The sequence below is a fragment of the Sphaerodactylus townsendi genome, linkage group LG07 (genome assembly GCF_021028975.2).
Source record: "Sphaerodactylus townsendi isolate TG3544 linkage group LG07, MPM_Stown_v2.3, whole genome shotgun sequence".
Lineage (NCBI taxonomy): Eukaryota > Metazoa > Chordata > Lepidosauria > Squamata > Sphaerodactylidae > Sphaerodactylus > Sphaerodactylus townsendi.
The window spans coordinates 112,117,644-112,132,281 of NC_059431.1; the positions used below are offsets into that span (position 1 = coordinate 112,117,644).

A 14,638-nucleotide genomic window follows, 5' to 3' on the forward strand; every position below is an offset into this window, starting at 1 on the left:
TTTCTCTGCAGGAAATAAGCTGAGGCCTTCAAAAACAGTTCCTGACTAGAATCTTGAGCAGTTTTCTTCTTCCATTGGAGTCGTTTGGGGGAATTCCCTTCTTCCCATTAATAGAAGCTTAGTGGGAATAATCTAGTTTGGAGGGGGGAGTGGCAAATGGGGGTAGAGTTAAATGCCCCTTACCCAGCACTGTTATGCCTATCAAATGTAGAGATGCATTAAAATAGAAAAGAAAATATTATTTATATATGTATACCTGGCTTTTCTGTCCAGTTGGGACCCAGTTGGGACCCATGCGTCTATCATAGACATGCATAACATGACATTTGGCTCTCAGAGGCCCTTTCCCCTTCTGCGTTCCCCCCACTCACCTCGTCCTCCAGCGTCGGTCTGGAGGGCTGCAGGGACCTGCCCATGCTGCCCTCCGACCTCCAGGGGTCAGAGGGCAGCGTGGGCGGGTCTCAGCAGCCCTCCAGACTGACGCTGGAGGATGAGGTGAATGGGGGGGGGGGGACGGGAAAGCGTCACCTTCGGCACAGTGCGGTTTGCACCGCGCCAATGGGAAGGTTGCACTTTCCAAAAACCTCCCTCGGAAAGGGAGGTGGAAAGCGGCGCCTTCATGCTGCTCGGGCCCGCACTTGTTGAATGGCATCTCTCTCTGTGACTACTCTGAAACTACCTTCCTGCAGCGGCGAAGCTCCCAGGGGACGGGGGGTGTGCAACGCACTGGGCGCACAAATTTGGGTCATGTGGGGGGCGCAAAATCCCCCACGGCCCCGACCCCAATCCCCCCACAGCGTCCCCCCCACACACTTTAGAAAATCGAGCAGGCTGGAGGCCTTCCTGTTCTGGTGGGAGCTACATTTCCCAACGTATCCTGGGAAATGTAGTTCCCATCAGAACAGGAAGGCCTGTTCTGGTGGGAACTACATTCCTGTTGGGAATGCTGGGAACTACCCAGCTACGCCTCTGCATTCATGTATAAAATATGTGTATGTGGATCCTTATCTCTGCCCATGAGGCAACTCCTATCTTCATTTACTTTCCTCTTGGAGTGCTTTTTGGAGCCTAAAGCAAGAAACTGGAGCGAGGTGGAAAGAGAACAAAACATTTATTGTGATAGTGACGAAGTGATTTTCAAGCAGAATTAAATTCCCTTTTCCCTCTTCTGTTTTTTAGGAATCTGTTCGAAAAGCAGCCGAATTGGCCCTGAAAACTTTAAGTAAGGTAAGTTGTAATTCACATGGTACAAGCTAAAGCCGCTCTATTACCTCCAGCAGAATTTTACCATCCAAAGCAATTTAACCTAGAAGGATGATCGAGAGCTAATAATCAAACCATGGTCTGGTGACGTACGAATGAGCCCGGTTCTTGCAGATTCCCTCCTTTCTCCTCGCCTGCTTACAGTGATTTCTGCTTGAACTCAGACTTCATCGTTTGACAATACCTCCGAACCACCAAACCATGGTTTGTGCTTCCACTCCTGATCTGATTGATTCGCAGTGCTGACTTGGAGGGAGAGTGCTAGTTTGGCAAATTGGACGGAATGGCAAATTATGGTGGTGTGGCTTTAAGGCCGTGGTGGGTAACCTTTGGCACTCCAGATGTTATGGACTACAATTCCCATCAGCCTTTGCCAGCATGGCCAATTGGCCACTGGTCCATAACATCTGGAGTGCCAAAGGTTCGCCACCACTGCTCTAAGGAGAAGCCATTAAATGTCTTGAGCTGTATAAGAAGGAGAGAGGGAGCTCATGAGCACAGGGCTTGTTCTAATGGTGCCCAATGGTGGTTTGGCATTCCATCTGAACCATCCCATGTGTTAGTTTTAAAAGGCTTTTTAGGTTCCACTTGTCATATTCCCTGTTTCTCTCACATGCTGCCTGTTTGAATGCATGAAAGAAACGTGCTTCCTTTTCCGGTCACCACCCCAAGATATAAAACCCAGACTCTCTGTAAACAAGTGCCTCGGGGTGCCCTGGTAAACTGCCTCTGAACACCTGCAAAGGTGAGATTTCCAGATACACAGCCCCATCCAAATATTACGGTGGCGGGTGGCGGCGCTGATGGGAGTGCCGCCCCACTCTCTTCAAAAGGGCTTTCTGGGTGGTGTGGGAAACAGGGAAAGCCCTGAAACCTACCCCCACCGAAAAGCTCCATAGATCAGAAAGGACATATGCTGCCAAAATGGCGGCATGTGTCCAAGAGCTGATGTGCCACGCAACTAGCTCTCAACCAACTGTTGGCTTCGCCCCTGGAAATGTGTGGGCCCGTTCCCCCATTTTGGTGTCTGAGCAGTGCAGGCCCTCCATGGCCTCAGCTTCCAGGTTTTGTGGGAACGGGGCTGTGGGACGCGTGGCCGCTGGTGCGTCTGCTCTCTCTGCTGGCACAAAGCTCAGCCCTTTCAGCCCCCGCCCTGTTGCCCTTTGGATGGGGCCGCCTATCTGCTTTTTTGGACATAAAGAAGCTTTATTACAAAGTATTGAGCTAGAGCACAGATATGGGAATTAATCCCCATAGAAAAAGGTACAGATCTAAGGAAATCAAATCAAATCATGTATCTGTCTTAACTGCAACATGCTAGTTACCTTCAGATGGATCAAGCGTATTTTAACCCCCATTCCAGCACCAAGGATGGGTTTCCACATGTCAGGACGGAGCTGATCCTTCCATCTCTGCTCTGCCCTCACAGGGCCTCACATCTCCGAGCTTCTCACTTTGCTACCCCTCTCATCCTATCAGACAGTTTCCCTTTTAACTCTTCTTCCTCCTGAGGTAAAAACTCACCCCTCCCCAGAGGTGGGATCCAGCAGGTTCTCACAGGTTCCCGAGAGTAGGTCACTAATTATTTGTGTGTGTCGAGAGGGGGTTACTAATTGGTGATTTTGCCACGTGATTTTTTGCCTTAGTTACGCCCCTCCTCTCAGCAGTAGTGCGCAGAACTTGAAGCAGTCTAGCAGGAGGTGCACCGGCGTGCGTGGCAGCCTGCGCCTGCGTGCATTCGTTTCCCGCCCAAGGACTGGCGCAGCGGCTGCGTCCTTGCCACAGCCCCGCCCAGGAATGCCTCGCCCCAGGAATGCCTGGCCATGCCCCCGTCGTGCCTTGCCCAGCCCCATTGGCGCTACACCACAGTTTGAATCCCACCACCATGGGAACCTGTTACTAAAATTTTTGGATCCCACCACTGCCCCTCCCAATCAAGAGTCAGATATCTCTCTCATGTGTATTCTACTTTAGCCATGCTACAAGAGTCCTCCAGGCAGGAGCCATTTGAGTTTTTACGGTGCTCGTACGTCCCCCTCCTGTTGTCACATGGGCCAAATAGTGAGCTCTCAGGCAGAGCCAGATTTCGTTCTCATGACTTCCCACAGCTTTGGGAAAGTAAACAGTTTGCCATGGCTCAGGAAGCCGTCATGGTAACCCCGTTCAGCGGGTTCCATTTGAGCGTCTCCTTTTTCTTCTTCTGAGGTATGTGTGAAGATGTGCGATCCTTCTAAAGGAGCTGCAGGCCAGAGGACGATAGCTGTGCTTTTGCCGTGCCTTCTTGATAAAGGGATGATGAGCACAGTAACTGAAGTAAGAACCCTGAGGTATGTTCCTTACTTGCTTTTTCCCCTCCCTCCACAGCTTGTTGAATGGCATATATTCATCTGGAGGTGTACATTTCCCCCCATGCATGGTTTTTCGTAGCCAAGATGAAATGGTTGCTCTTACTCAACTCCGATTTTAAAAAATTATTTTTACAAAGTTCAACATTTAAAGCTTGGTGAAAAGTGACCCTGTGAACATGGTGAGAAAGTAGAGTTGAGTGAGCACTGATAAAAATTATCAGCAAACTTTCGTTTCAGGGTTTTTTAGCCCGGTAGTTTTCGGCAAAGCCAAATGAAGCCGATATCCGTCAGCTTTATTCAGCTTTACCAAAAATGTTCCAGTTAAAAAACCACTAACACATAAAACACGTCACCCACTAGGCAGCCAATTTAGGTTTGGTATTTCTTATATATTAAGGAACAATGCTCATCACATACAATTATAATCATATATCTATCTCATATCAACAGAATTTCATCATTCACTGTTGTATCATCACAGGAATTATTTTTCTCTTTTTCTCTTTTTTTTCCTATTCAATAATCTAAACATAAGCAGTCCCTTCAAAGGTGTTTCCACATTCATTCAAATTCCAGGTTCTTGCAGTTGATTTCGTGCGATGCATTCCTGCCAGCAATGAATTGAAGACCGCAATATTTATGAATGGACTTTGTGATCAACTGCAAGCACCTGGAATTTGAATCAATGTGGAAACACCTTTGAAGGGACTGTTTATGTTTAGATTATTGAATGGAAAAAGAGAAAAAATAATTCATGTGATGATACAACTGTGAATGATGAAATTCTGTTGATATGAGATAGACATATGATTATAATTGTATGTGATGAGCATTGTTCCTTAATATATAAGAAATGCCAAACCTAAATTGGCTGCCTAGCGGGTGACGTGTTTTATGTGTTAGTGCCAGTTAAAAAAAACCCCAAATCCAAAAATTTTCAGTACATCCTCCCCCCTCGGGGGCTTGGGAAATGACAGGGGGGACAGATCTCTGAACCAAACTGAGCTGGCTCAGTGTGATTCAGAAATCTAACTGTCCCCTCCCCCCCCCCCACCCCCCGGTTGTGCTTTCCAAGCCCACAAGGGCCTTGGGAAGCGCAGTCGGGTGCCAGTCTTTGAGCACTGATGGGGGATAGATCCTCCATGTGACACTGAGCTGGCTCAGAGCCGCATGCAGGATCAGGCTGACCCTTCCCTCACCGATGCTTTTCAATCCCTTCGGGGCTTGAAAAGCACTGGCGGGGGATAGATCCTGCACGTGGCGCTGAGCTATCTCAGCATTGCACACAGGATCTGGCCATCCTGTCCCCTGCTGATCCACCAGCAGGGGTTAGATCCAGCATGTGGCGCTGAGCTATCTCAGCACTGCATGCATAAGCATAAGGATTTTATTGTCATTGTGCACGCACAACGAAATTTACAGCAGCATTCCTCGATGCACACCATTTCAGACTCACACCCCATCCTCACTTTCCCCTTCCTCCACCCATCCCTACACAGCCCCAAACACATCAACACGAGGCCGCAGAGTTTAGCATAGCCACAGCTCTAGAGTAGAAGCTGTCTCTAAGCCTCTTTGTCCTAGTTTTGATAGACCTGTATCGTCTGCCGGATGGTAACAGTTCAAAAAGAGAGAGTGCTGGATGAGACGGGTCCCTCAGAATATTTTGGGCTTTCTTTAGGCTTTGGGAATTATAGAGTTCTTCCAAGGAGGGGAGAGGGCAGCCGATAATCCTCTGTGCAGTAGTGATCACCCTTTGGAGCGCCTTCCTATCTGCCACTGTGCAACTGGAGAACCATACACAGATGCAGCAGGTTAAGACACTCTCTATAGCACAGCGGTAAAAGGACACCAGGAGTTTTCCATCCAGTTGTTGTTTCCTTAAAAGTCTCAGATAGTACAGTCTTTGCTGGGCCTTCTTAACCACCGCGGCAGTCTGTACGCCCCAGGTCAGGTCCTCTTTAATCATAACGCCCAGAATGCAGGATCTAAATGACCCTTCTCCTGCTGATGCTTTTCAAGCCCTGGTGGGAGATAGATGCTCCACGTGGCCGTGGGCTAGCTCAGCGTCTCACGCAGGATGTGGATGGCCCTTCCCCTGCTGGGCTCGACACGCTCTGCTGGGCTTGACAAGCATCAGTGGAGGATAGATCCTGCCTGCGATTTACTGAATCACCAGTCCTAGTGGGAAGCCCCTAGGGCAGTGATGGCGAACCTTTTCGAGACAGAGTGCCCAAATTACAACCCAAACCCCGCTTATTTATCGCAAAGTGCCAACCCGGCAATTTAACCTGAATGCTGAGGTTTTCGTTTAGAAAAAACCGGTTGGCTCCCTCTTCCTCCGCCCCACCCACTTGAACAGGGGCCAGCCTGCTGTAGCCTCCAGCAAGTCCTGCACGCACTGTTCTGTGCCTCTCTAGCATCTCTGCCTCCTCTGCGTCCCCCCGCCCCCAGGCACCAGGCCCGCCAGCCGAGTCCTCCCTGCTCACCGCGGTGTGTGCACAGAGGCCCAGGCCAGCCTAGATGTGTGGGGGTGGGGGTGTGATTTTCCTCCACCCACATGACGAACTCGGGGTGTGTGTGCCCACAGAGAGGGCTCCAAGTGCCACCTCTGGCACCTGTGCCATAGGTTCGCCATCACTGCTCTAGGTAGCTTGTAACAGCTGGGGTTGAAGAGCTTACTATGGAGGGACCATTTCCAGTTTTTTTCTCAGAGCCTGATGGCCAATAGCAGCTTCCTTGTTCCTCTCTGTTGCTTCAGATTCAGGAAAAAAACCAAGGTTAGTGTGAGCGGGAGCCACTGGGAGCACCAAGAGAGATTTGGAATGAGATTTTCCGAAATCCCTGGGCGTTTCTGTCACCTGGAGCCTTTTTACCCATGAACGAAGCTTCACGCAGTTCTTAAGAGAGATTTAACGTTCTGAGCTCTCTGGGGTACTCTGTGAGCAATCCCAATGCATGGAAAGTTATGTTGTCCCTTATTTTATTACCTGCTTTTTTTTTTCTCTGCCTTGCTGCCGCAGCATTAATACCCTGGTGAAGATCAGTAAAAGTGCCGGAGCCATGCTTAAGCCACATGCTCCCAAACTCATTCCAGCGTTGTTGGAGTCGCTGAGTGTGCTGGAGCCCCAGGTGTTCAACTACTTGAGTCTTCGTGCTACAGAGCAAGAGAAGGTAAGGTAACTGGTATGCCTTGCGGTGAAGACTACTCATAGCTTCCTGTAGCTGGCACTAGTGGTTATGTGTCAAGAAGTTTTTTCCAAGTCAGTGGGTGCAATACGCCGATGGTTTATAAAATCAGCTGGGAAGTATTATCATATAGCTTTATTTCAAAATGCATCTTGGACCTGAAAGATATACGATGAATCTGATTTAAGATAATCTTCAAGACCGCATCACCCCATATGTCCGTACACAGCCTCTCCGTTCGGTTGAGGCCAATCTACTGGTGGTCCCTGGCCCCTCAATGAAGCGGCTGGCCTCCACGCGGGCCAAGGCTTTACGGCTCTCGCCCCGGTCTGGTGGAACACTCTTCCTCCAGCTGTCCGGGCCCTGCGGGATCTTGGCGAGTTCCGTAGGGTTTGTAAGACGGAGTTGTTCCGCCGGGCCTTTGGAGGGACCAGCTGCTGAAGGTGCCCCCCCCTTTTTTGGCTCTTTACATCTGGGCCCTTTTTCATCTAATGGGACTTGCCGTCCCTCCCTCTTGGGGAGGATTTAAAAATGGGGTTTGTTGGACGCCTCTTATTACTCTTACTGCTGTTTTTAAAAGGTTTTAGCAATTATATTTATAACTGTATTGAGATTTTATGCTGTCCACCGCCCCGAGCCCCTCAGGGATGGGGTATGTATGTATGTATGTATGTATGTATGTATGTATGTATGTATGTATGTATGTATGTATGTATGTATGTATGTATGTATGTATAAATAAATAAATAAATACTACTACTACTACTACTACTACTACTACTACTACTACTACAAATAAATAAATAAATAAATAAATAAATAAAAAATAATTCCTCCTGATCCTTTTTTTAATCCTATTTTTTGGGATCTGTCTCATCAGATTCTCCAGGGATTCATAAAACATCCCTCCTTGTTTTCTGATGAACAAATTCACCTTGACCATTCGATGTCTTTTAAATTCTAGTTTCTAATTGTGTCCTTGTGCCTCTCTGTGTGTTTTTGTGTGATTTTCAGGCTGCGATGGATTACGCAAGACTCAGTGCTGCCAAATCCTCTCCTATGATGGAAACTATCAATATGGTGGGTAGCTTGGTTGAAAGAGGGGCTAATTTCTTGGTGTAAAGAAGTCCTTTGCAGATTGCTGTTTGTTTAATTTGATCCTTCAAATGATAGTAACAGATAACTGAATGCGGGATTTCATTCACGTTTTTATTTGGGAAGCTGAACCTGCTGTTGCTGGAAAACAGCAGAAAAGGGGAACGAAAATGCTGTAAACAGACTGTGGTGGTGGGGGGGTCCAACAGGTTTTTAGCTCTTCTGGGAGATGCAGAGGTGGGGGATAGCCAAAGCTATCTTCAAAGGAAAGAAAACAGACTTTCTTTTCCCTACAAGCATCCCTTGCTTGCAAACAAAGGCAACTGTACTGGGTGGGTGTTGCTCCTTGCCACTGGAGCATGGGAGGCATGATACGACTGTCTGGCTTCAGGTGGTGTGATGGAAATAGGGTCTCCGTCTGCAGGGTCTCCGTTTGCTTCTGCAGACAGCAGCTTGTGGTCAACTTAAAAAAAAAACCCTGTCATTGGTCTTTGTGCCGCTTTACTTTTCACCGTCTGTTTTTTTTTGCAGTGCTTGCAGTATTTGGATGTATCAGTCCTGGGGGAGCTGGTTCCTAGGCTGTGTGAGCTGACCAGGAGCGGAGTTGGAATTGCAACTAAGGTAATATTTACTCTTCCAGCGAGGCAGTTTTGGAAGGAGTGGTCGGGACAAGGAACACTGACAGATTCACCCGCAACATATTCTTCAGTTTGAGTTCTATTTATTGTTAAAATACCTGTATCCTGTCTTTCTGACTTCGCTCAGTAAAAGGGGTACAAATTGCCTTTATTATTATTTTTTAAAATATAGAAAGTATTTATTAGGAAATTAATACAAGGCCCAGGAAGGTTGGAGCCGCTGCTTTGCATAAAAGTCCCCACTGAGAGATCTGCTACAACCAACATTCCTTTTCATGAACAGACAATAATAAACAGTTACTATGACCTAAGACCTAAACATTTTTCTGGCTTTAACTTCACTAAAGTGGATCGCTTTTAGTGCAAAGGCATAGCAAGGGGGGAAAGCGCCCACTGCACCAGTGCATCCTCTGCCCCCACCACGCTCCCGGAATACCCTCACCACACCCCCACAGGGGTACATGCCCAGTGCGTCGCGCACCCCCCCTCCCCTTGGAGCTACGCTTCTGTTTTAGTGTGATTATGAACTCAGCTCAGAAGGCAGGGAAGAAGAAAAAGAAGAAGAATTTGGATTTATATCTCTCCTGTAGGAGACTCAAAGGGGCTTACAATCTGTGAGGCATTTATGAGCTATTTCGCAGATAAAATCGCGTCGCTCTGCCAGGACCTCCCTGCCACCTTGGAGACAATTAGTGAACTGGAGGCTCCCTTGCCGTCTTTTGGCCCTTGTTTGGCCCAGTTTTCCCTGCTCTCCGAAGACGATGTTGACAGAGTCCTGGCTGCTGTTAGACCTACTACTTGTCCTCTGGATCCGTGCCCCTCCTGGCTTATTAAAGCATGCCGGGAGGAGCTACGACCCCACCTGTTGGCTATCATCAATTGCTCCCTTGAGCAAGGAGTTTGTCCGGGTGAGTTGAAGGAGGCAGTGGTCCACCCACTCTTAAAAAGACCGTCATTAGATCCTAGTGATCCAGCCAGTTACCGCCCGGTCTCGAATCTTTCGTTTCTGGGGAAGGTAATTGAGAGAGTGGTGTTGGAGCAGCTTCAGGGTTTTCTGGAGGACGCATCGGCCTTCGACCCCTTCCAGTCCAGCTTCCGTGCTGGGCATGGGACGGCGCCTGTTCTCGTCGCCGTCACAGATACGCTCCGTATTCAGCTTGACCGAGGTGGATTGGCGCTGCTGGTGTTGTTGGATCTCACCGCAGCATTTGATGTGGTCGACCACGATCTTTTGACCCACCACCTGGCCGTTTCCGGGGTGCGGGGTATTGTCCTTCAATGGATTGCCTCATTTCTCCGGGACCGGAGTCAGCAAGTGTGGTGCGGGGACCGAGCTTCCTGGAGGTGCCCGCTTTATTGCGGTGTGCCTCAGGGAGCACTGTTGTCCCCACTGTTATTTAACATCTATATGCGACCCCTTGCTCAGCTGGTACGGAGTTTTGGGCTGGAGTGCCATCAGTATGCTGATGATACCCAGCTCATTCTGTCGATGGAGGGGGGAGCAGACGCCGCCCCCGCAGCTCTGCAGCATTGTTTGGAGGCGGTTGCTGGTTAGTTGACGCAGAGCAGGTTAAAACTGAATCCAGCAAAGACGGAAATCCTTTGGCTAGGTCGCCGGCGGGGGGCGGAGGGTTTCCAGCCGCCAGTGTGGGAGGGGGTCTCATTGGCACCGGCCCCCTCGGTTCGCAGCCTGGGGGTCCACCTGGATTCGTCTCTTTCTATGGAGACCCAGGTGGCCCATGTAACCCGGGTTGCGTTTTTCCATCTTCGCCAGGCCCACGGCTGGCCCCCTTCCTCTCCCAGGCGGATCTGGCCACAGTGATCCATGCAACGGTCACCTCCAGATTAGACTATTGCAACTCGCTCTACGCGGGCCTACCCTTGAGGCTGATTCGGAAATTGAAACTGGTCCAGCATGCGGCGGCTCGTTTGCTCACGGGAGGTGCCTCCAGAGATCACATCACGCCCGTGTTGCACCGTTTGCACTGGCTTCCAGTCGAATTTTGAATCATCTTCAAGGTATTGGTTTTAACCTTTAAGGCCTTACGCGGTCTGGGACCTTCGTACCTCAGGGACCGTCTGGCCCCATATGTCCCACGTCGGTCTCTGCGCTCGGCAGAGGCCAATCTACTGGAGATCCCCGCCCCCTCTATGATGCGGCTGGCCTCCACTAGGGCCAGGGCTTTTACGGCCCTGGCCCCTGCCTGGTGGAATGCTCTTCCTCCAGCTGTCCGGGCCCTGCGGGACCTAAATGAATTCCGCAGGGCCTGTAAGACCGAGTTATTCCGCCGGGCTTTTGGGGAGGCCGGCTGCTGATAGGTGCCCATTAACAACTGAGATCCGCTGTTCCCCTCTCAGAGTTAGAGGAGTTAATGGTTGAACGCCATCTGTTTTAAATATTTATGGATTTGGAGCGCTGCATTTTAACTGGTATTAATTTTTAGCATTTTATCCTGTTTATCCACTTGCCTGTACTTATGTTGTAAACCGCCCTGAGCCCTTTGGGGGAGGGCGGTATAAAAGTGGAATGAATGGATGAATGAATAAATAAATAAATAAATAAATCTCCTTGCCCTTCCCCCCTCACAACAAACACCCTGTGAGGTAGGTGGGGCTGAGAGAGCTCCGAGAAGCTGTGACTAGCCCAAGGTCACCCAGCTGGCATGTGTGGGAGTGTACAGGCTAATCTGAATTCCCCAGATAAGCCTCCACAGCTCAGGCGGCAGAGCTGGGAATCAAACCCAGTTCCTTCAGATTAGATACACGAGCTCTCAAACTCCTACGCCACTGCTGTGTGAAGTGGAGTGGAGATTGTGGGTCCAGAAGCGATCAGGTGTGCACAGGAGGGTAAGGTAAACACGTCCTGAACTGCGCACAGGCTCTGCAGTTTCATATATGTTAGAACAGGTCTCTGTTAGGTCATCTGCAGGCTGTACTGTAGCACGGGATTGCAAATCCTAGGCCAGAAAGCTCACAGAACAAAGGAGCCGCAGTCCTATGCATATTTTCTCTGAACTAAGTCCAGCCGAAGTCCATAGGGATTGGTCCGAGGGGAGCACGTGAGACCTTGCAGCCTGACCCTCACCCAGCAGAATAATTTTAATATCAGGATTTCTTCTGTCAAACTTTTTCAGGGCGGCTGTGCCAGTGTGATCGTCTCATTGACCACGCAGTGTCCTCAAGACCTGACACCGTATTCAGGTAAAATTGTGTGTGTTTGTTTTCTTTTTAATTTTGGTTGATTTTATGCTTTTGTCTTTCACTGGGAATGTATTTCGTCATTTATTAGCTGGTACTGTTTATCTGTGCTCTGCTTAGTCCTGTGTAACAACTGAAGGGGTTGCAGTGTATTGTTGAAGGCTTTCACGGCCGGATTCAACTGGTTGTGGTGGGTTTTCCGGGCTGTGTGGCCATGGTCTGGTGGATCTTGTTCCTAACGTTTCGCCTGCATCTGTGGCTGGCATCTTCAGAGGTATCACAGAGGGAAGTCTGCTACACACTGTGTCCAGTGAGAAGGGAATGGTTTTAGTGGGGTATAAATTGTCATGTCCCCAGGTGGGGAACCAATCAGTAAGTATTTGGGTGGAACTTGCGTTTTCCTGTTTGGGTAATAGGTATCCATCCTGACCCGAATGGTCCGGGCTAGCCTGATCTTATCAGATCTCTGAAGCTAAGCAGAGTCAGCCCCAGTTAGTGCTTGGATGGGAGACCACCAAGAAATCCAGGGTCACTACGCAGTCAGGCAATGGCAAACCACCTCAGCTGGTCTCGTGCCTTGAAAACCCTCTGGGGTTGCCATAAATTGGCTGCAATTTGGTGGCAGTTTCTATCACCAGTGGGCATCTCTGGACGTGGGCTAGACTAAGGTTAGCTTGCTTCAGTCAATGGTTTCTCGTTAAAAAACACAATCTTCACAAATCAGTCTTAATTCTGCTTGTCTTAATTCTGGTTTGTTTTTTTAAAAACTGTTTGACCACTAATCAGTCTTAATGGGCTATTGACTCCAGACTTCAGATCGGGTTATCTTCATTGTGATTTGTTTACAGCTGCGTTTAATGATTATGCATGGGGTCAAGCCCAACTATAGAACACAGAGAACCTGGTTCGTGATATCAAGAAAGATATAAAAACGACTTGTGAAGACTTGATATAACTTGATTATAATGGACGATCTTTCCTCTGTCCTCGCTTACTGTCTTTACAGTGCAGCCACTGATGTACATTTTCAGTAGGCTGGAGTAGTGATGGTTTTCCCTTGCACAGTAGGGGACAGACATTTAAAAACTGAGATCTAAACTTTTCCCTCTGAAATGTTCAGTCTGGCTCCTAACCTAGTCCCTGATCCAAGGATGGCTCTTAGTCAAACCTCATCGAACATCAAAAGACCTTTATTAGGCATAAGTGTCCAGGATAAAATCACAAAAGAGGCAAATATAACGAAACAGACTAGGGATTGCTACTGTTGAGTAGTTTTAAGGTGCTAGCTTTAAGAGAGCAGTTGCAGATGAACTGTGACACTAAGGCTCCCCTGAGAGGCTTCTATTTTGGGCATTAGAACAAGATATGTTTGAGCGTTTCAATGCAAGTTGGGCAATGTGGACATAGTCTGTCCGAAAGAGGGGAATTCCCAAACGGACCCTGTAACAAGGCTGGAGAGAAAACATTGCATCTGGCTCTGGTGAAGACCCACCGCTGCCTAGGATCGGCAAGATGCAATCTTTGTCCCCTTGCTCACTTTCACCTAAGCTGTGATGCAGACAGTAGACTCTTCTGGCTCTCTTCCTTGCAGCATGAACAGTTACGAGAGTCCTCGCGTTTGATTGCGTGCATCCACGGAGCATTTCTGTGCACAGTTTGGGACTGCAGAGAAATGGAAGCAGTCAGCTGAAGTCGGTAAAAGAAAGGCTCAGCAGTGGGACCTTTTAGCTGTTTACAACTGGGGGGAAAGAGCCACAAGAACATAAGAACATAAGAACTAGCCTGCTGGATCAGACCAGAGTTCATCTAGTCCAGCACTCTGCTACTCGCAGTGGCCCACCAGGTGCCTTTGGGAGCTCACGTGCAGGAGGTGAAAGCAATGGCCTTCTGCTGCTGCTGCTGCTGCTGCTCCTGAGCACCTGGTCTGCTAAGGCATTTGCAATCTGAGATCAAGGAGGATCAAGATTGGCAGCCATAGATCGACTTCCCCTCTATAAATCTGTCCAAGCCCCTTTTAAAGCTATCCAGGTCAGTGGCCATCATCACCTCCTGTGGCAGCATATTCCAAACACCAATCACACGTTGCGTGAAGAAGTGTTTCCTTTTATTAGTCCTAATTCTTCCCCCCAGCATTTTCAATGAATGCCCCACAAGCTTACTAAGGGAAGAAGTTGGTATGCAAAGAGCAGTCTTGTCTTTTTCACTGTTGACCATTGTTATTGCTCAGACTCTAACACAAAGAGTAATAGCTTAATGCAAAGGCCTAGAACTCCATTTACCCATTGGTCCGAATAAGTTAGGAACTAAAACTGGTTAGTAAGCTGCAAAATTTTGACTCGTGTCCTTTTTTCATACAGGCAAACTCATGAGCGCTTTGCTCAGCGGGCTGACGGATCGCAACAATGTGGTGCAAAAATCTTTTGCGTTTGCCATGGGGCATCTAGTTCGAGTGAGTGAACCTTAGGTGCAACTTGCGTCTGCTTTTGTATGCTCATGAGCTGACAAACTGACACTTTCTAATTTTTTGTTTAAAAGACTTCACGCGATACCAGCACAGACAAACTACTACAGAAGCTGAACATCTGGTACATGGAGAAGGAGGGTATGTGCCTTATAAGTTCAATGCCAGGCAGTTCCTAAAAGGATCAGGGACTGGGTGATGCGAAAGCTGAGCACACGGAGAGTCAAGCCCCTTCCGCACGTGCAGAATAATGCACTTTCAATCCACTTAGCAGCTGGGTTTTACTGTGCGGAAAAGCAAAATCCACTTCCAAACAGTTGTGAAAGTGGATTGAAAGTGCATTATTCTGCATGTGCGGAAGGGGCCTCAGTGGTAGTCAGATAAAACAACACTGACCTTGACAGAAGAATCATACCAACTCTATAGAAGACAGTTTTGTGTGTTCA

General features: G+C 48.6%; 1 protein-coding gene across 1 annotated transcript in view; it reads left to right on the forward strand.

Annotated features, from left to right (window-relative positions):
• Positions 1-14,638, forward strand: part of ECPAS (Ecm29 proteasome adaptor and scaffold) — a 117,756-nt gene that overhangs the window by 82,738 nt on the left and 20,380 nt on the right. The window contains 8 exon segments of the mRNA XM_048504627.1: positions 1,180-1,227; positions 3,469-3,590; positions 6,635-6,785; positions 7,815-7,880; positions 8,427-8,516; positions 11,668-11,734; positions 14,089-14,180; positions 14,267-14,333. Coding sequence (XP_048360584.1) covers positions 1,180-1,227; positions 3,469-3,590; positions 6,635-6,785; positions 7,815-7,880; positions 8,427-8,516; positions 11,668-11,734; positions 14,089-14,180; positions 14,267-14,333 — 703 coding nt within the window.